We start from the raw sequence: 23,224 nt of genomic DNA on the forward strand, positions 1-23,224 counted from the left end.
CCACCTGCATTTAACTCTTTTATAAGCTAATTAGCTACTTAAGAGTTATGCAAATATGAGCGATCAAAACTGTCACTCAAGCTGTCATTGAGCGATTATCTTTCAGTCTAAATGCACTTTAACAAAGTGTCATTTACAGAGGGCCTATGATAAAAGTGGGAGGGAAGTCACACTCATTAATGTCCAGTGTTAGCAGGCAGTCGCCCAAATCTGCTAAGACTGTCAGTCTAAAGCCCCCAGCACACTAATGTATTTTGGAATATATGTTGTCAGTGTTAATCTGCAGACAGTCTCTAGACCAGGGGCGTAACTAAAGGCTCAGGGGCCCTGATGCAGTAGGTGAGCTGGGGCCCCCCCTCTATCTGTATTTGTACCCGTACCCATACCTAAACCATGCTGCACAGAGACATAACTTGAAGCTTCTGGGCCCCAGTGCAAAACTTGTAACAGGGCCCCCAACTATAATGCTTTATTTATAGTACTGGGCTCCCTATATGGGCCCCCTAAGGCTCCTGGGCCCAGGTGCAACCGCATCCCCTGCACCCTCTATAGTTACGCCCCTGCCCCAGACCCATTATATGCCTATGAAGACATGAACATTGTCATTTTTTCACATCGACTGATGGTCTACATGAATAAACTCATAGTATGTCTTATTCATGTCAGCTTCATGGAGGGGAACTAGGCCATGTCAATGCATGCCAATGTGCTGTGTCCGTGTAAAGCGGGCAACACATGGATTGCGTCCACCTTTCGGATATAACTTGCACTCATGGCTACTGTGCCAGAGGCCCTAGTAAAAGTAATAGTTGGAGTGATTTGCACCAAATTTAATACGAGATGCCCATATCTTAATAAATATGGTAAATTTGGTGCTTTCTAAGGATATGTTCACATGGAGAGGAAGAGGTGCCAATTTACCACAGCGGAAAATCCACATCAAATTCCTCTGCCAAAACCATGTCAAAATCTGCATTAAATGGCTAGAGATGACATGGATTTTGATTCAAATTTGCACAAATATCTGCTCTGTGTGAACATACCTGAAGGCCACACTTGCTGTGTTTCTGAGTTGTGCCCGGGAAGCTCGGATGCAACCATATTGGCACCATGGACACCTTTCCGTTAGCTGTCCAATATATGGATGGTCCGCACATTGACCTGCATTTACATGTCCTAATTGCAGTGTTTCAAGAGCTTCTCCTACTTGTCCATTCCATAGGAGGAGTTTACATGAGGTTGTTGGAAAACAACAACTGCACTAACTGGCAAGCCAATCAAATCAGTTGCTCAGTAGGGATGAGCGAGTATACTCGCTAAGGCACTACTCGCTCGAGTAATGTGCCTTAGCCGAGTATCTCCCTGCTCGTCCCTAAAGATTCGGGGGCCGCCGCAGCTAACAGGTGAGTTGCGGCGGGGAGCGGCGCAGAGCGGGCGGGAGAGAGGGAGAGAGAGATCTCCCCTCCATTCCTCCCTGCTCTCCCCCGCAGCTCCCCGCCCCGCGGTGGCACCCAAATCTTTCGGGACGAGCGGGGAGATACTCGGCAAAGGCACATTACTCGAGCGAGTAGTGCCTTAGCGAGTATACTCGCTCATCCCTATTGCTCAGTGATATATGATGATGAGCTAGTGGCACAAGGAACTACTTTCAGGTAATTTTTAGTTGGCATTTTCTTAGGACAAGCAGAATTTATGGAGGGGACTTGTTATTTGCATAGTGCAGTGCGTTCTTCAGGTAATTTGCTTTTACTCTTTTTAGTGACCCCAGAGGCATGGAAGGATGAGTCACCCTTGAGCTGGCTACCTGAACCATGTGGATTCAGGTAGCGCTTAGGGCTGTATACTGCTGCCTTAACACTCTGCGCCCTAAGGTCAAATTTCCTCTATTACTACCATATACACAGAGCTGAGGTTTAGCAAAGTAGTTAGGAAGGTGAGATTACAGAATAGCCATAAGTAAAAAAAAGTTGGGTATTGTAGAGTAGAGCAAAATGTGATTGTTCGCAGTACAGGTGCATTCACGTGGGTGACAGCAAGTCCTGACTGACATTCTTGGGCGGGATTCACATTATTGTACAGTACATGGACACCCCCTCCATGTGCTGTACAATGCACGAGATTCACACGAAAATAGAACATGCTACGACCTTTATGTCTCATAGCATCGCTGCAAAAGAAAAATCACCCACTGCAAATAAGGGATTTTATTTTTGTACCAGTTTTCTGCATTGCATGTTCTTGCCTATGTGAATGCACCCTTAGAGAATCAAAGTAATCTTGTAAATATGACAACTTTTAATGGCTAACAAAAAGAGATGATGTTACAGTAAGCTTTCAAATCTATTTAGGATTGTTCATCAGGCACTAATACGATATGTCTGAAGAAGCTGGATGGTCGTATTGACGAATTGCCCGCCATCTGGGCAGTTTTGACCAAACTGTTAGGAGGTGTTGGAGCCAGTGGCTGTGTGATGGCATGTACACATTGGGACCGGGCTCAGGATACTCTCGACAGACCATCAGTAGAAAAGATCATCTGATCGTTCGACAAGTACGATCGGCTCCAACTGTTTCATAGTGCGCACTTGGCTGAAGGACATTTTATCTCACAGTGCCCATTACATGTACTGCCTTTGACACCCACCCGCCATCACCTCCTTTTGCAGTGGTGTCGTGAATAACAAAACTGGGCTGCTATGAAATGGAACGGAGTTTACTTCAGCAATGAATTTAGGTTTAATCTGGAAACTGAAGACAGCCATGCTTGTGTCTGAAGACCAAGGGGTGATCATCTCAATCCTGCCCATGCCGACGCCGCTCACCACTACAGAGATTACCAGCTGGGGTGCCACAGCTCCTTGCTGGGAATCGCGCTGTTACCGCTGATCCTGGCGCACACTGATGTCAATGTACAGCCAGGATCTTCCTCCCCTGAGTCCCCTGCTCTTCAGTTCTCCAGGAGAAGACTCGAGGAGGAAGCATGCCGGGCTACACACTGATGTCAGTGTGCATCCGGGCTCAGCGCGAGCAGAGGGGGAGCGGCGCTGACAGCAAGAAAGAGGTAAGTATATGGGTTGGGGGGAACTATTATTACTGTGGGGGGGCTTATTATTACTGAGGGGGGGGCTTATTACTACTGAGGGGTGCTTATTACTGAGGGGGGCCTATTATTGAGGAGGGGCTTATTATTATTACTGAGGGGGGGCTTATTACTATTACTGAGGGGGGCTTATTATTATTACTGAGGGGGGGCTTATTACTATTACTGAGGGGGGCTTAATACTATTACTGAGGGGGGCTTATTACTGAGGGGGGCTTATTATTACTGAGAGGGGCTTATTACTATTACTGAGGGGGGGGCTTATTACTATTACTGAGGGGGGCTTATTGTTATTACTCAGGGGGGGCTTATTACTGAGGGGGCTTATTATTATTACTGAGGGGAAATTATTATTACTGAGGTGGGCTTATTTTATTTAATGGGGGGCTTATTATTATTACTGAGGGGGGTTAATGTTGCTATGGGGGTATTACTACTGAGGGGGTTAATATTACTAATTGGGCCATTGTGGGGGTCGTTATTTTTACTGGGGCCACTATCAGGGTCACTATTAGGGCTTGTTCACACTGCTGTAATTGTATTTAGGTCACACAAATACGCTGCGTATTTGCGCAATCGAAAATCGCTTATGCCTTTATATTTGCGTACGTAAAAAGGAACGTAGATGGGCCCATTGAAATGGTGCGCAAATATGCAGTGAATACACAGGTTTCCTGCTCATTCACCACGTATTTGCGGGGGCCCATTCACTTCAATCGCCTATTGGGGTGTGTAGTACGCTACAAAATAGGTCATGCTGTGTGAAAATATACATCATGTGAATGAACTCATTGAAATCAATGGCTTCTATTCACTGCTTATTATGTACGCAAATACGCTTGTGTGAACAGGCCCTTACTGTACTGTTTTAGGCTCCCTGTCCACGGGAGGAATTCCGCAGCGGGATTTCCCGCAGAATTTTCGCCCATGGAAGCTGCCATAGGATTGCGTTAAAAAACGCAATCCTATGCAGACGGCCGCGGTTTGTCCACGCAAAATCTCTCGCGGAAAACAAAGCGCGGCATGCTCTATTACTCTGCGGGGCTAGCAGAGGCCCGCACAGAAATGTCACTCCCTGGCCACTGGCTCCGCTCAGCGAATGCGCCGCCCGGCTGAAACATCACAGAGCCAAAGCTGCAGGAGCGGTGAGTGCCGCGCTGGTCCCTGCAGGGGCTCGGGTCGGGATCTGACCAAGCCGTTTGCAGACGGCCTTACAATCGGCACTTTGAAGGTCACCATAAGCCTGATGTGGCCCTCGATGAAAATGAGTTTGACACCCCTGGTCTAGGGGGCCATCGCATACTATAGTTGGTCACCCCTGTAGTAGTACGAGGGACAATAACAGCTCAGTAATATGTTCAGGACATCCTGCAGCCACATGTGTTCCTCTCCTGGCGGCTTCCAATAGGCATTTTCCAGCAAGATAATGCTTGGTCACACACACAAGAGTCACAGGAAAGCTTCCACAACATTGCCATACTTCCGTGGCCTGCCCGGTCACCAGATTTATCACCAATAGAACATGTATAGTATCAAATGGGATGCAAACTTCAAAAGCCTACGAGTTTGTATGATCTAGAGACTCAGTTACAGCAAATGTGGACCGATATGCCGAAGGATACCATACGGACCTGGATGCCTCCATGCTTACGCATATCATATCTTGTGTCCAAGCTAGAGGTGGTACAACAGGGTACTAGAGCCTGCATGCCCACCCGTATCGCATCTTGTATCCAAGCTAGAGGTGGTACAACAGAGTACTGAGCGTCCATGCCCACACACATCACATCTTACATCTGAGCTAGAGGCAGCCCAACAGGGTACTAGAGCCTCCATACCCGCCCATATCACATCTTGTATTCAAGTTAGAGGTGGCCAAACAGAATACTAATGCTTCCATGTTTGCCCGCATCACATCTTGCATCGAAGCTAAAGGCAGCCCAACAGGGTACAAGAGCCTCCATGAATGCCCGTATCACATCTTGTATCCAAGCTAGATGCGGCCCAACAGGGTACTAGAGCCTCCCTTCAAGACATCAGTTTTGCTCTGATAGCATAATCACTTTCTTATATCAACGTTACAATCACACATAGAAAGTTTCATTTGGTTCTGACAACTTCTTCTAGGTGCTTTTTTTTTTTACAATGAGTGTAAGAGGATATAACCTCGCCAGCATCTCCAGACATTTTATAAATTGGATCCGAGAGTCTAAACACTATTCCGACTTTGATCTAGAATCTAGCATCTGTGCTCCGTGGAACCTAAAATGGTTTTACATGTCCCCTTAAAACTGATGCCACATAAGATTAAGCACTTGACTCTACTCCATGACACATCTTCTTCTGTGGAACCATCCTGACTTTTCGCAAAACGGAGAAAACAAATTAGGGAGCACATAGCCAACTCTTGCATGAGACAGAGGTTAGGTGGTTAACTATGGGTGAACTGATACAGAAATTGGGCTGAAGACCCTTCAATTAATTTATGATATGCTCAGGTGAAAAAGCTTTTCACGGAAGTTCCATGGGGTGAGAGGTTGAGACAATGCCAAACCAGCTAGATAAAATATTACTAACAAACCCTGGTCCTACATCTATATCAGTGATGTACGAAGACTCGGACATACACTAATGCCTAGCCTTCCTCAACCCTTTTTCACCACCTGGCCATGCCAGCTGGGAGATGATGCTGTAGGAGAGAAAATACTAAAGGGGACTGAGACTTGCTGTGGCAAACAAGGTATGGAGGGACTCGCATTATAGAATTATGCACAGAGAGATCTTTTACTTTTAACCTACCTGCAAATCCTTGGACACTGGATAGATTGATAAATTGTTCGAAGAGTCATGGTCTCTGAAGCGGCAGCAGGTTGTAACATTTTGGAACCAAATTAAGCAAATGATCAATAATCTATGAGGGCTCTTGATACCTCTCTGCGCTATACTTTCCACTGCGATGGGAGCGATGACCCAAGTGTATTTGGCAGACATGGAACCTTGCCTTGTCTTTTTCAATCCGTAAGCCTTGTTGCCAAATGGTGAGTCTTGCAACACTGGCTACAAACCACAATGCCCACTGTTCAAATGAGGGGGGGGGAATAACTCAGGAAATTAAAGTTTTTAGAGCATCTTGAGAGAGAAAGGAACAAGAACAAATGCACAGCATACTTTTTCAATAAATGGAAAGCCTTTATTGCGCACTACTCCACAGATGACAAAATTAGACGTCTGATGACACCTTTCAGCCTTACAGAGTGGTATCTATGAGAAAACATCAAAGGTAGCTTGAGCCGTCTGCAGATAAGTTAGTATCTCCAATTGTCTGTGTTATGCAAAAAACATGAACATACAGTGTGTGTACAAATCTTCCTGTTTGATCTCAAGTGATGATGCTAAATGAGTTTATGGAATGCTGAATGCTTTCCACCATGAAGGAGTGTGAGGCAATTTAAAAAAACAAAACATTTACTTCTTTATGGAGGGAGTTTTTTTCCCCATTGCTGTATAATATGTTGTTATACTGTTTGATACAAAATAATGAAATATCATTTAAAAATATATTGTGGGGGCCCTTGGCACCAGAAGCAAGACTATGGGCTTTTAAGGATTATTTATAGAGGTTTAAGAGCTCCTTTAAGAAGAGCATAGAGTCATCTGTAAGCTTTTTGGCATGTGAGAGCCTGCAGTGGAATCCGACCCTGCCCTCGGCCGACGACCGCACTTACCTGTCGAGGTCTTCTATTTTCTGTACTGCGGGTGTGTATGGAAGTACCAGCCGGCGCACATGTGCATTACAGTTTTCCCACGAAATCTGCGGCCCGTCCACAGTGTTAGTTGCGGACAGGCCGTGGATTGGATGGCTTCTATTGACTTCAATGAAAGCTGTCCGCACGGAATCTGCACTAAAATGGAGCATGCTGCGATTTGTCTTCTGGACCCAAGGATTCGCAAAACAAATCTGCGTGCTTTAATTCAGATGCAGACACTTATACTTCCCTTGCGGCTTGAATTACGGATCTTCCGCGAAAATCAAATCAGCCCGTGGACATTAGGCCTAACTTTAAGGGAGCAGTTGTTAAAATTTAAGAGACATCTAGAGGTGAGTCTTCACCTTAATTTTCCAAATGGTTAAAAAAACCAATAGTTAAGGCCACTGTCACACATGCACTTTTATCGTGTTTTGAACGCTGCGCTAACTGAGGTAAAACGCTCCCACTGATTCCAATTGGGCCTCGCAGACCTGCGCTCCAATGCGTTCAAAACGTGATAAAAATCATGGTAAAACACCGCGATCAAAATCGTGGCGTTCTACCAACGCCATGTGTGAGAGTAGCCTTAGTGTCCTTTTACACTGAACACTTATCATTCAGTTTATCAGTAGATCATGCAAAGCTGAATGATAATCATTCAGTGTATACACTGCCAGTGACTGACCGATGAATGATAATTTGTTTGATTATTATTCGCTGTTCAGTTTAGACAGACATAAAAATCAAACAATGATCGGCCCATGTAAGGAGGCAGCTGTTCATCTATGAACGACTGCCTGTTTACTGTAAATGGAGGTGGTGGCTAGAAATGATCTCCATCACGCTCCGCCTCCATTCACTGAACGAAAGCACAAGAGTGCTAATCATTGGGATGACTGCTGGGTGTACAAGTGCCTGACAATCATTCCATGAAAAAAAATCCTTAAACTTAAGTGTGTGGGCCTCACCTATGGGCTTTAGGCCTTATTCAGACGTGTGTATATTGGCTGGGTTATCACGCCCCGCCGATATACGCTGTCCCTCTCTGCAGGGGGAGGAGGTGGAACGGGGCGGGAGCAGAGCACTGAGCTCCCGCCCCCTCTCTGCCCCTCACCACTATTTGCAATGGAAGGGGGAGGGATGGGGGTGGAACTTAGCTCCGCCCCCCACCCCTCCCATTGCAGACAGTGGCGAGGGGTGGAGTGGGGGCGGAAGCTCAGTGTACTGCTCCCCTTCAGAGAGGGACAGCGTATATTGGCCAGACGTGAAAACCCGGCCGATATACAAACGTCTGAATAAGCCCTTAGGCTGGATTCATCAATGCAGTTTTAGGTCCAGTCTTTTTTCGCTAATTCCAGGACTGTATCACAAAGGAAGGAAAGATTCTTTTGTATCCACTTGTGTGTTTAGCTAAACAAAAACTACACCAAATACTCCGTGTGTGAATCGCGCCCTGGACTGTAAGCTATAGACGTTATTCAAGCAGAAGCTTAATTCATTCTGTTAACCTCCACACACTGTAAACCAAATAGCAAAAACAGAACTATGTCCTTACTGGGAAGGAGATTGGAGACTGTATTACATGTGCGGGCGACTTTTCCCCTTTAAATTCCTTTTTTCTGTTTACGTTAAAAATTAAATTTAGTCACCTTCATGGAATAAATAATTGTTGATCACACTGGGTGTTTTTGCCCATGAAGAAAGCGATACTTGGTAAGATGTTTAATTTAGAGCATGCAAAGAAATGTTCCAAAATAGTTATTATAGTGTCATGCAAATTAGGTTCTAAATCCGAAGGACTAATTCATTTGCTGGTCTTCTTGTCCGTAGCCTTATTGCATTCCTGTGTAGTCCTCGGATATTTTCAAAATATCGCATCCATTAACTGCTTCACTTCAGGAAACAGCTTACTAAGAAGAATCATTTCCTCTATACTGCCCCCACTAGGGGTAGCATAGACTAGTGGCAGTAACACATATCCCAATGGTTTGTCACAAATGGGGTTAAGCTTTGTGGCTTTTTCATAACTTACATCCTCATACATGAGCCCGCAGCCAAAGAGTCACAGCAGGCACTAACTCTGCCCATCCGCCATGGACCACCAAGCTCTGTGATTTGCTGCAGCAGCCTGTGACATCCCAAATACAGGCTGCTGGTGGTGAAAATGATATTAGAAATGTTCATCAGGTTGGACCTAGAATACATTTCTGAAAGGCGCACGGACCTGCCGGGATGCGATAAATAGGCCTGCACCTCTGGATGTACTCAGTGCAGCAGGCACCAGGGGAAGTTTTGCTAAGCTCAGTGCAGGAGCAGGACGTACCGGACCGGGCAAATTTCCCCTATAGCTTTTTTAATGACATTTTTTGAGTTTACAAAAATGCCAGAAAAATCTAATTTGTTTCTGGAATGATGCCTACAGTCTTTTACTGGCACCTTTTCATGGTGTCATGGTGTTTTCAGTCACACATGCATTTTTGCTTTAGATTAACTGTTTTTCTTCTATACAGAAGTCTTTGTAAAACGCCATGCTGCCGTCTGCAAAAACTGCAACTAATTATTGATCTACAGCTAACATTTGGTTACTTTACACAGGACAACCATCGCCCAAATACCCACAAATGTGACAGTTGCTCCGTGTGAACATGGCCACTGACCGGGTGACAAGCGAAATTTCAGATACACGCCATCAAAAATTTCAGGGTTTTAACTATTTTGGTGAACAATACTTTGGGCTTTTTAAATGCTCCCAACAATTCATTCAGCAATCGGGAAACTACACAAGAGGTGAACAACAATCGCACTGTGTAAAAGCACACAAACAATAGTCGTTTGTGTGTCTTAGCAGCTATTTTCAGCGACTATTCAGGCGATAGTTTCCCTGTGTGAAGCCACCCTAAGTCAAACTACTAACGACGACTTGTCTTAATGTATGTGTGTGAGTGCTTCTCATGCTCCGCCCCTGCTGTTGTCATTGCTCCACCCCCTGGTGACGCCATCGAAGGTCCTACAACATATATAAAACATAGAGCCTGACTGACAGAAGAGCAACACAGTTAGGGCTCTTGGAAGGGGGGGGGACAAAAATAACACACTGAGAGTACAACTAAGCCGTTATTATCTCAGAAGACACAACTTAGCAGTCCTGACAGAAGACAACAACCTACCACCACCACAGAGATCCAGTGGGCTAAAGGCCTATGGTGATGTCACTGCTGAGGGAGGAGCCAAGCTGTGTGTGTGATGTGTGGGGTGTAGAAGAGCTGTGTGTGGTGTGGAAATCATAATGCATGTACCATGTAGCAGAACTGTGTGGTGCATTGAGCCACCAGAAACACTGGTACTATAATTTCCTACAACTAAGCAGTCCTGACAGAACACACTGACCTACCACCACCACAGAGATCCAGTGGCCTGAAGGTCCTGTGGTGATGTCACTGCTGTGGGAGGAGCCAAGCTGTGTTTATCTTTTGTGGTAATCAAGGTACTGTGAGTGTGATGTGCCCCCAGAAACACTGCAACTATAATGTCCTAATAATTACTAGTGTTTTTAGAAACACTATGGAGCAGATTTACTTAAATTGTCGATTTCTTTGCCCCTCTAAGTAAAGATTGCACTAGCAGGACATGTGACAAATGTATTAAGGTGCAAGGCTTTTAATACATTTAGCACATCTTCGGGCTGTCCATGCACCAAATCTGAATTCTTCGCCAGGTGTAGGCGAATTGGTGTAGATTTCAGCTGTAATTTATGCCAGTTTCTAGCATAAACTATAGTAAACCTGACAAACGGCGAGCAGCCAGTCACCTTAAAACTGAACCCTTTTTATTAAAATGGGGCAGGGCCAGAAGTTAAATAGCAAATAGTCACACTTTTATACTCCAGAAATCTGGCGTAAACAGCTTATTACATGTACTCCTGTGTGATAAACCACCCTTAGGCTGGTGTCGCATCCTGGGGAAAATTACTGAGACCATCATTTCCAATGCCAGTCTTAATATAATTTCCCCCAGGTGCACAATGCACCTAATATATGGCACCTCTGTCTGATCTGGCATACATTTCTGGCCTCATTCACTTTTCAGAAGAGTGGCAAGGCCATTGCTGAGGGCAGAAAAGTCGTAAAAAATTTTGTGCAAATTTTGAGTCTTTTCTACACTAGTATTTTGGCATAAAGGCATTAGCAAATGTCCCCAATAGTCTCTAGCGAAAATTCTGCATTCTTTGCATTTCTTTTTTGCAGCAATAAAAGAAAACTATTTAAATGTTATCTGTAGGTCAATAGGAAAAAATGAAAAGCCATGTTTTAACTGTTATGTTATTTGGGTTCATGGAGTTTTGTTTTGGCAAAATAGCAGCAGTCTTTGGGTCTGGTCTTTTTTTCAGGCGTCCTCCCACAGCTGTCTCTATGGAAGAAAAAAACTAAGAAAAAGCCTAAGTGTGAGCAAAAATTGCCACAAAAAAAGACGGTCAAACCATAGGCATCATAAAAAAATCTGTCTGAAGGAAGTCTTATACAGTCCAGTCTTTTTGACCTTCACACATGCCCTAACTCTCAGCAGGCTGGAGAGTGAACTCTGTGTCTGTGTTGCTACTTAGAATACAGAAAAGAACTGCATAGGAAAATTCATACTTTTTGGGATTATGTATGTGATCTGCAACACAAGATTACAGTCATTATTCACTGAAAAAGCCAAAAATATAATACCTGAAAGTCTGCAAAGCAGACATGGTCGCCATAGGCACGATCGCCATGAGGCAGGCACAATCGCCACCGGCAGATTACAGTCATTTCAGATAATGAGAATATAAAGGTCGAGCTGACAAATGCACAGGTAAAATAAAGGATTACAAGTAACAGCACATTTTCTATTCATAACCATCTACTTTTTTCTTTTCACATTAAACCCTTTAAAACAGACCTAAATTTTCAAAAGGTTTTCAAAAGCAGCCCAGGTCTCATTGGTGGCCTCTTTGCTGCTGTTTGCATGCAGTTTGAACTCTATCAATTCAGTTTTCCATGTAGCTTTTACTATTTTTCTGATGCCCAGCTGTTTGCAATGCATTTATAAATTGTTGTCCTGTACTGGCTGGGACTTTCTCTCCCATATTTCCCATGCTAGCTTGCATAGCCCTGTTCCAACCAGCTGCAAGATATCTGAATGCCCCCCTCTGTTGCATGTAGTAACTAGCAGTGTGCCTAAGTGCCTGAAGAAGAACCCTGCGTTGGTTCGCAAGCTCGCTATTACATCATGTATTATTGTTAGCTATTAAAAGGTATCATATCTACAAGATTGCATGGTTTCTCTTGCCTGGAACAATCCCAAGTGCCTGTTACTGGAAAAGTCAAATGCCTAACAACAGGCAGTGGATTGTAAAGGTGCTGGAAGGAAGACCCCCCTAGGCTGTTACATGAGCATAAATTGTGTGAAAAATTAGTGTCCACTTAAAGAGCGAGTTATGTTTGGCCTTAAGGACCAAGAGGATTTTTCTGTTTATGCCTCCTCATAATTCATGGGCCATATATTTTAGAATTTTAAGGCAGGTAGTTACTTGAGGCCTTGTCTTTTTACAGGAAGAATCATATGTTTTTTAGGCATCATTTTGGGGTAAATATATGAGTACATTTAATTTAAACAAAGTTTTCTTCGAGTGTGGAGATATGTAATATGTATATGTTTTATGCATGTTTTAGAAATTTGAACAAATAAAAAAAAATAATCAAATACATTTATTTTTTAAAATTAGCTTTTTTGTATTTTATTGTGCCAGTGGAACAATTTTTGGATCATTTATTTTATTTGAATTTTATTTGAACATTTTTATAATTCGGTAGGGAATATTTAAAAGTGGATTCACATGTAGCATAAAAACCCACAACAGATCCGCCTCAAGATCTGTATATTTTACATGCAGATTTGTCATGGAGTTGGGGTAGATTATGCCTTATGTATTGCAAATAGCGGAATCGACATAATTTCTTTGCACCTTTCCACATACAGTCATAAGAAACATGAAGTACATCCTCTTTGAATTCCATTGTTTTAAATCTCAGAACATAATAAAACAAAGTCTAGTCTTCAGAGGGTCTTAAAATGAGGTAAGTACAACTTCAGATAAATAAAAGTACATGAGAAATTAAACCGTGTCATTATTTGTTTAACTAAATCTAGGATAAAATGCAGAATCAGTGTGTGAAAAATTAATACACTCCCTGAATCAAGAGCATGTAGAACTACCCTTAGCAGCAATAACTTAAAGTAATCGCTTTCTACAACTTTTAATAGTCTCTCTCATTGTTCTGGCCCATACGTCTTTACAACGTTGCCTCGGTTCATTGAGATTTGTGGGCACTCATTTATGCACGGTTCTCTTAAGGTCTGTCCACAGCATTTCAAATGGGTTGAGTTCTGGAATTTGACTGGACTAGTTTTTCTTAAACAGATAATGGCACAGTAATTTGTCATGTATTGCTGTACATCTGAAGTCGTATTTACCTAATTTTAAGACCTTCAAAAGAACCAGATTTTTTTCATTATGTCCGGATACATAAAATTATAGAATTCAAAGTTTTTCTTATGACCGTAATGCTCAGTCGTAAATCTGACTAGATAAACCTGGTGGGGTGCTTAAAATGACCCCCTGGGCTTTGAAAAACAAAGATGGCTGCATCGCTTCTAACTAACTGATGCACACTGTGCACTAGTATTCATTGATAGTCTAAGACACTACACGCTGCTCTGATTGGCCAGCACGGCTCATATGGACAAGACTGGTTAATCAAACCAGGTGTAGTGTCTTATACTCATGATGCATACTAATATACAGTGTGCATCAGGTAGTCAGAGAAGCTGGTGTAACCATCCTTGTTTATTCAGGCCTGGAGTGTCGCTTTAACGTCCAGAAACAGAACTCCAATCCTGGCTGTTTAACCCTGTAAGCACCACGGCCATTAATTCTGAAGGGCGCCTATGAATCACAGCCATCCTCCAGCCAGTGTTTGCCCATGATCAATATTATGTGCATATTCATCAGGGATGCAGGAACAAGAAATCTTTCCCATGACCTTCATGTACGTAAATAATGCTGCAAGGGGTTGAACCAGAGGCGTAACTTGAAGCTCCTGGGCCCCAAAAAACATGTAACAGGGCCCCCAACTATAATGCTTTATTCATAGTACTGGGCTCCCTATATGGAGAAGAGAGGACTTATGGGCCCCCTAAGGCTACTGGGCCTGGGTGCAACTGCATCCCTTATAGTGACGCCAGTGGGTTAAACATGTGCACCAGAACCTTGAAATGTCGGATAGTACTTACGCTGTAAATTTGATTTGCTTTTCTCTGAATTTAATATTACCGAAAAGAGCAGTACTTATGATACAAGGTTAAAAAAACAGTTCACTCCAGCAAGCATACAGTGCTTTATGATGACCATTTAATCACATTGCTACCGTCCATGAAGGGGATGCATGCTTAGGTTTCTAGGTGCTCACAAATAAGGCTTCTATAAGGTGCCAGTCACTTTTGGGGGTTGCAGCCTTGTGATGATGGGGGAGAAGGGGAGTCAGTACTTGTGAAGTGTACTTATAGAGGTGCTGGACAGCCAGCCTGATCTAATAGAATGGGCATGACCAATAAGCTGTGTCCAATAAGCTCCTCAACAGTCCGGCAGGCATGCTGAGCAGAAGTACAGGCTCTTTTAGTGAACTTACTGGAGCACATTTATTAAGACTGGTGTTTCAGTGTGCTAGAGAAAGATGGGCCTAATTTCTTGGTGTTCACCTCTTAATAAATTAGGGACATCTCTGACTCCACATGCACCTCAAACTGAAATCCACACCTGCTATGAGCTGGTGTAGATTTCCACTATTTTTCTAGTGTAAATTACAGCAAATCTGACAGGCCTTTGGAGGCCATGCCCTCCTTCTAAGTGTCAAGAAAAGGTAAAAGTCATAAATATGGTATGCACCAAACTTTGCAATTTAGCTGCATACCATAAATAGTTTGTTAAATCTTCCTCATCATCGTTGCAATATATGATCACAACTTGAAGGGCACATCACGGCTGTTCTTAGTGAGATTGCTGCTCCCCATCCGTTCCCCTCCCTTAGCCGGTTAGCTCCGATAGGAGTCTATGTCCTATCTTTTAACAGCGAGAAATCTCGGTATAAAAAAACCACGCGACGATCTTTTGATGCGTGATTTTCTCGGCGTGTCAAAAAATCGCTCATCCGAAAAGAACCCATAGGAAATCATGGGTTCTTTTAGATGCGATTTGTGACGCACCTACTCAGCGTCAAAACAACGCTTGTGTGAAAGAGGCTCGACCATGACGAAAAAGACAACTCTTATCAGGCAGGCTATCCCAAGATCAAGATATCTTAGCAAATACCACAGTGCAACACTTGTGTCCTTGAGTGTTCACTTGCTTAGTGATCCATGTATGCATCACATCCATATAGGCTGCAGTGTTTGGTGACCAAATCTCAAAGTAGCCAATAAGTTGGAGCATATTTAGAGTTATGTTATACAGTTGTTCCAGGAGCAAGCATGTAGAATCCAGTTGTGATAAAACACCAAAGTTTGTCAGATGTGTTCTGGGGATTTTATTAGACATACTTCTTCCAAGTTTTAAAATATCAAAGTATGGAGTCTCCCTCTTCATGTCCTAATAATGAGAACAAACCATGGAAGGCATGGCAAACAGTTCAGCAGGTAAGCTTTAAATTGTTCTTCAAAGACAAAGCAATTTATAGGTGACATCATTATTATGAGAATACATCTTTACAACTTTTTCACAATATTTTGTCAGGACTCTCCCTGGATATACATTAGACAAATGGTTGGTAAAAGTGAACACTTGGTTTATTCATTGACAGTGTGACATGGTTCTCAAATCTCCTAGGATGCAGCAGAATACGTTCTCACCTCCACCCAAACACAACGCCTTAAAGTCTCCCTGGAGGGTAACACTTTCTTTTAATACAGATAGTTGCTTGTTAAGAATGTAACAATGTTGGGTCATATAATATATACTTTGTGTGTTCATAAGTTTACAGTTGATGGATACATTAGCTGCATGAGTCCATGTTAAGGTCTAGGACATGGATATGGAGTCATGGGGCAATCTTAATAATGTTTCCACATTTTCCTACTTAATTAAAATAAAATAGTTTGCCTGAAGTCCATCTGTACATAAGTAGATACCTTATTGTTCATCTGTTCTGCTACTATTCCTGAACTTTACTACCATGACTGTTATGTTATCAGGACATCCTCTGTAGAAGGATTGTAACACAATGCTTTTGGCTCCAAAGTGAGGTTCATCGAGGCGTTCTTTAATGAATCGGACAGCTTCTTCGTTACTGAAAGCGTCCCATAGCCCATCAGATGCCAGGATCATGAATTCTGGCTGCAGCTTGTCGAGGTCGAAGCTTAGGATATCTGGGTCTGATATGATGACGTTCAGATTTTTCAAGGGATAATCCCCTAAAGAGCGGGACATTGCCAAAATTCCTTGAACTCTCCAAGAGCCATTAAAACTGATGAAACCACCTGGTAGTAAAAAAAACAATGAATCCGTTATTCACTAATAACACAACAGCAATTAGATTTCAGAACGATTGAAGTAACTCTGAATGTTGTATACAGTAAGGTCTATGTTACAAAAGCTTTCACCTGTCTGCAGTAATAAGCCAAAAAGTAAATTCTGTGCTGCCTATTAGATCTCTGTTCCAATAGACTCATTACTGAAACAACATTTTGAAGGCATTCCTGTCATTGCTATTTCCCCTTCTAATAAATGGATAAAAATGTATACACATGAGAATGCAGTAGACTCAATGCTTGTCCCCTGTTCTCTGGACTTTAATATAAAGTGAGTTCAGCCAAATAATTGATGAAAAAATGCTCATATAGTCCAGAGGGTTAGTTATTGTTCAGACCAAATACTAGAATGTAATGTGCCAGATGGGGTAGTTCAGATAAATGTAGAAACTGCTCATCTTCGGGGATGTAATGCACAAAAGGCTATAGAGTTTACAGAAATTGATGTACAAAACAAAAAACATCAAGTAAAAAAGTTTGTGAGAGGAGAAAGGTCACAAAGGTTTGGAATACAGAAGAACATTTCTTAATGTACCACTTCAAATCTTGAAGCGGACAGACTACAGCAGTGGGTTCTACTTCTGTCAGCTAAGAACAGAAGACAGGCAGCATTGGCTTACTATAAGGCCTCAGTCACACGGGCGCATCGGCACCCGTACACAGGCACCGATACGCCCGTGTGACTGAGCTCTTACTGCAGGGGGAAGACGGCTGTACTTCAAGACGGACGTCTCTCTGCAGCGCTGAAGAAAGAACACATGGCCGGAAGTGAAGCTGGTCACATGTTCTTTCTTCCGGCACTGCAGAGAGACGTCCGCCTTGAGGTACGGCTGTCTTCCTCCTGCAGTAACATGGGCGCCGATGCGCCCGTGTAACTGAGCCCTAAGGTTGAAAACTGTAAAAAGTAGCCTGGAGTGATGAAATTTGCTTTCTATTGTGCCAAACGTATGGTAGAGTCACTGTCTAGAATTCCGTGACCCATCTGGTATACTTTCAATGTTAATGTTGGTGGTGGTGCACTGCACAATCTACCTGGCCATTGTTGCTTACATGTGCTTCTATTCATCGTCAGTTTACCTATCTACTTTTGGCTATTTCCAAAAGGATAACACACCATATCATGAAGCACTTTTAATCTCAGGTATGTTCTACGAACATGATCATACCTTCAGGGTCCTCCAATGTGTTTATGGCCATCAAATATGAATCCCATTTATAGATGCCTCCTTCCTTAACTTATATCTAAACGCCACATGTCCTGACATGTATGCCAACAGATGTGAAACAAATGTAAAACTAAAAGTATGCCTCCGATGGTTGCCATTGTAAGCCATCCGTTTCCCATAGACTTCCATGTTAAGACATATATATGTTTGACGTATATGTTTTTTCAATGGATGGTGCAATATTCTACTGCATTGCTATAACAAACTGCATAGTGAAAATGAAGAAAAGCTAAAGTGAACTTTTTACTTGTTAAACTATAGGCAGCATAAAGTTGGGGCGGTCACATAAAGTGTAGTGATGTGTTTTTTTCTGAAACGCTGGAGTTTTGGAAATAATATGCGTTGAAACTTCATTCAGAAAGAGGGGTTAGTCACAGGAAAAGAGCACTGCTGCCCTCATGGATGACCATGGCATTGACAAATGTGTAGCTTTGCATGATGCCATCATGTCAACAGAGCAAAAACTCCAGGGAATGATTCTAACATCTTGTGCTCTAGCCCACCGATATAATGTACTAATATCTTGTGGACTGTGGCTGCAGGTCAAACATTATTACCATGTGCTCCTTCACATTCAATCCTGCATAGCGATCCATGGATGGCCCTGAATGGAGATCAAAGTGCATATCAAGTCCTTCCAGCAGCCAATACAACTGCAAGTTTGTGAATAAAAGAATCCAACCTCCGTGTAGCCTCAGTCTCCGACTCTCTAATCTGAGTCACATTTTGATAGATTGAAATGTTTGACCTCATTCCGTTAAAGGGGTTGTCTCGTGAAAGCAAGTGAGGTTAAGCACTTCTGTATGGCCATATTAATGCACTTTGTAATATACATTGTGCATTAAATATGAGCCATACAGAAGTTATTCACTTACCTTCCCTGCGCTGGCCTCCCCGTCTCCATGGCTCCGTCTAATTTCGCTGTCTGCTTGCTTTTTTAGACGCGCTTGCGCAGAAGGGTCTTCTTCTTCTGGTTCGTCCGGGCACGAGCGGCGTTCTGGCTCCGCCCCCTTCTACGTGTCATTGCGTAGCTCCGCCCCGTCACGTGTGCCGATTCCAGCCAATCAGGAGGCTGGAATCGGCAATGGAACGCACAGAGCCCATGGTGCACCATAGGAGAAGACCCGCGGTGCACCATGGGAGAAAACCGCAGTGCATCCTTGGGAAAAGAACCGGCGGCCATCTTTGGAAGAAGTTTTATAAGTTGCTGAAACACCAGAACTGTGAGTAGAAACCTGCTTTAAAAGCCGTTTACACTGCTGCATAGTAATGTATGCTTAAGAAGGGGGACTGGGCAATAAAAAAAAAATCACTGTGGCCTTGAGACAACCCCTTTAAGGGTGGTTTCACATATACGCTCATGGTTCCGCTTTTCCTGTTCTGTTCAGGGAGCAGGAAATGGGAATCCCCTGGCCGAACGGCTCCATCTCAGGATAGGCAACGAACAGCGCCAAATGGACCCCATTGACTATAATAGGATACGATCCGTTTCGGCTTAGCTACCCGGCTTTTGTACGGAAGAAAAAGTGCTGCATGCAGCGCCTTTTCTTCCAGTATTTTGAGCCGGATCTGCGACTAAACCGCCGACCGTGGGTTTTAACGCGGATGTGAAAGTGCTTTTACTCCTACTTATTGAAAGGGGAATACTGCATAACCACAACCTACTACAAGTGAATGTCACATGAGCAGTGTGTGCAAAGCTTTTAGAAGTTCATTAGGAGACTCTGATCAGACAATGACCACAACTAAACAACTATTAAAATATTTCTACCTCTAACTATAGATTAAAGGGGTTGTCCCGCGCCGAAACGGGTTTTTTTTTTTTTCAACCCCCCCCCCCCCCGTTCGGCGCGAGACAACCCCGATGCAGGGACGTACAGAAAGCTTACCGGAGCGCTTACCTTAATCCCCGCGCTCCGGTGACTTCTATACTTACCTGTGAAGATGGCCGCCGGAATCCTCTTCCTCCGTGGACCGCAGCTCTTCTGTGCGGTCCATTGCCGATTCCAGCCTCCTGATTGGCTGGAATCGGCACGTGACGGGGCGGAGCTACACGGAGCCTGCATTCTGCACGAGTGGCTCCATTGAAGAGAGCAGAAGACCAGGACTGCGCAAGCGCGGCTAATTTGGCCATCGGAGGGCGAAAATTAGTCGGCACCATGGAGACGAGGACGCCAGCAACGGAGCAGGTAAGTAAAAAACTTTTTATAACTTCTGTATGGCTCATAATTAATGCACAATGTATATTACAAAGTGCATTAATATGGCCATACAGAAGTGTATAGACCCACTTGCTGCCGCGGGACAACCCCTACAACAAGGTCTACAGTCGACATAGCAGCTCAACAAAACAGCAATTCTCTATTAGACTGAGCTGGGGCTAAATGTTATGCTGATCACAGCACATACCAGTAGAGAAATCTTTGGGATGGCTCCTAATTCTCCGGGGACTAATCACAACGAATAAATGAGAACATCACAAACACTAAACATCATTGTGTGCATCCTGCTTTTCTAAAAGTTGGTTTTCAGGTCAATCTTAACTGCTTACGAGGTTTGCAGAATTAAACAGATATTAGTTCTTTGAGCAATAAAGACATTTTATGAGCTTTCATATATTTAATGCAAGCCTTCCATAACGATGAATGCTGGACCTGGGGACAATGAAAGTGTTCAGAATTACCTATAAAGTTTTTATTTCTGAATTTGCTATGGTAAAATGTAAGTATTTCGATAGCTCACATTTCTTCTTCAGCTCCAATCTTATTTCTCCATTTTAACTTTGTTAGGGCTTGTTCACATCAGCGTTATAGAGGAGAGAAATGGATATCCCTTTGGGGAGCAGAGAAACTGCACCCCTTGGCCAAATGGTTCTGTCTTAAGACAGGACTGAACAGTGCTGAATGGACCCCTATTGACTATAATGGGGTCCGTTCCATTTCTGCAGTCTGGCATTTTGACGGAATTTACAGGATGAAACAGCACTGACTGCTGCACTATTTTATCCCGTTGTCTAGCGGAAATCAGCGACGGATGTTCAGAATGGAACCTCAGACACAGATGTGAATGAACCCTTGTTCTTATTGATCCTTAATATCTACCGTATATCTACTGTATATTACGGCATATAAGACAACGGGGCGTATAAGATGACCCCCGACTTTTCGTCTTATATGCTAGGAATACAGTGTGAAAAAAAAATCAATACTCACCTCCGGCGGCGCTGCTGCAGCCTGTCGCTCCCTCGTGTACGCCAGCAGAGCATTGCTTTCTGCAAGCGGGGCTTATATACCCCGCCTTCAGAAAGCTAATGCTCTGATTGGCTAACTTAGTCTGGCGTTAGCCAATCACAGCCATTCAATGACGTCATTAGCTTTCTGGAGGCGGGGCATTCAAGCCCCGCTTGCAGAAAGCAATGCTCTGCCGGCATGCATGAGTGAGTGAAAGCCTGCAGCAGCGCCACGGGAGGTGAGTATTGATTTTTTTTGGAGGGACAGCGCCTCATTATCTGTATAACCGGCGTATAAGACGACACCCGACACCGGTTATATGCCGGAATATACAGTATTTATAATATCCTTCTACTTGTAGACATTTCACTAAAATGAAAACTATATAATACTAGCATTAATTCTCCTTCGTAAACTGCCGTGCTGGAGAACTTGACACATTTTTATGGGGACTTCAGCTGTCTGACTTGTTCCTGTAGCTAATATCAGACAGTCTCAATGATGATGCGATCAGGGCTGTATGCAGGCCATGCCAGGTGTTGTAGAACACTGTTTTTCATATTCTTGCTGCAATGAAGTCTTTATGACCTTGGCATTGTCCTGGTATCAAATGAAGTTCGAACAGATTAAACACCTTCCTGATGGTCCTGTGTACATTATATTGCAGACAAACAGTCTCCTGCTTGAACTAAAAAATTAAAGGGGTTGTCCAGGAATTCAACAAAATAGTCACCGTCTGCAGCTTGTAGAAACACATCGTAGGATATGGAAATTCATCTCTATACAAGAGGTAAAAGGGGGTTAGGGCGGGGCCAGGAACAGGGACAGAGCCTAATGCCACGCTATTCGTTCAGATCAGGTTTACTAACAGGAACTAACAGAGTGGTGTTAAACTCCTGCCCAACTACAGACCCGCTCCTGGTTTGCCCTCTTTCTCTTCCAATTTAGAGATACATCCACCTGTCCTAGGAAGAGTTTCCACAGGTTGCATTGATGACAGCCATTTTGTTGAATTCCCGGACAACCCATCTGAACTTGTGATGCCCAGTTCAACTTGTTGCCATTGTTCAGCATCCTACCCCTTGTGTTCCTGAGAATAGGAGAGTCTCTATCTCTTTTGTTTCAAATTCTTTGAAGACCACTTCAGATTGTAAAAAAAGGTCCACATGGGTTCTAATAGTTATTGTGAGTTTTCACCTGAGTAGCAGGACTTCAGTTTGCTGTATCTTTCTTATATGCCAGTTATTTTCCATAGCTTACCACTGCTCTTTTGTTTCCTAAAAGTTGCTTTGCCTTTCTTGACCCGTACCTGAAAGCTATCTGCTGAAGAACCTTCTGCAAGATACAGACCTTTCGGCTTCTGGGTAATCTTGCATGGCTAAGCTCTATTTTGCACTGTGATACATACTTACACACTTATTAAGTTTCTAATTAGTCAATTGGTGTAGTAATTACTTCAATTTACATACAAAAATATCTTCATACCTATATCTATCATATAGATCGTATCTGTCTAAATTTATGATTAGCTGCTTTTTACTGATTACATCAATGCATAAGGCTCTGTTGATATTACATTATAGGGCTGCATTTGGCAACTATGCCAGAAAATCTCTCAGCGTATCTGCCGTGCGAACACATCATCCATAGAGGCTCATGCACAAAAAATATATACAGCTCATTTTATGATTTTTTTTCGCAGTGGTTGACTGTTTATAAAAAATGTATCAGACTACACTCTCCAATACAGTTACATCTGGCTACTTTTTTGTGAACTGTATAGTAAAGAGTAGTCTGGTCTATAGGTATATATGGACCCATTTGGCATATTTGCTGGGATTGGTAGTAGCCAAAAACAGCGTTCCTCCGACCCCTTAAAAGATAAAGGGGTCAGCCTAAGTATTCTGCTTCAAAGACTAAATATAGGCAAATAGTGGACTTGCCGATCAAAGATGTAGAATCTGAACGCCTTTCAGCCCTTCTACTTTTATTACAGGATTTCTCCATCTGGTAAAGGCAATAATATACATTTTCTGTTTCATATGTTAAAAAGAAGTCTATTGCTTTGAAAAGGCAGCAGGAAGTGTGATGCTAAACGCTAATATGACTTAACACATTTATAACAGTAAATAATAAAATAAGAAGGGTTGTATATGAAATTGGTCAGGATTAGAAATAAAATGACTGCTATGTACAATATCTCACTTCTGTCTATGCAGGGGTAACATCACTCCTTAGGGAGAGCACCAAGAAGGTGAGTGAGGAGACTTATAAGGCCATCCATGTGCCTCTGGGAAATATGCAAATAATGGG

At 43.1% G+C, this 23,224-nt stretch overlaps 1 protein-coding gene across 1 annotated transcript in view; it reads right to left on the bottom strand.

Annotated features, from left to right (window-relative positions):
• Positions 1–15,440: 15,440 nt before the first annotated feature.
• Positions 15,441–23,224, bottom strand: part of PPM1L (protein phosphatase, Mg2+/Mn2+ dependent 1L) — a 221,868-nt gene continuing 214,084 nt past the window's right edge. The window contains exon 4 of the mRNA XM_066600587.1: positions 15,441–16,404. Within this exon, the coding sequence (XP_066456684.1) occupies positions 16,058–16,404 (347 nt within the window). The 3' untranslated portion in view covers positions 15,441–16,057. The remainder of the gene's footprint in view (positions 16,405–23,224) is intronic.

The sequence above is a fragment of the Eleutherodactylus coqui genome, chromosome 1 (genome assembly GCF_035609145.1).
Source record: "Eleutherodactylus coqui strain aEleCoq1 chromosome 1, aEleCoq1.hap1, whole genome shotgun sequence".
Taxonomy (NCBI): Eukaryota; Metazoa; Chordata; class Amphibia; order Anura; family Eleutherodactylidae; genus Eleutherodactylus; species Eleutherodactylus coqui.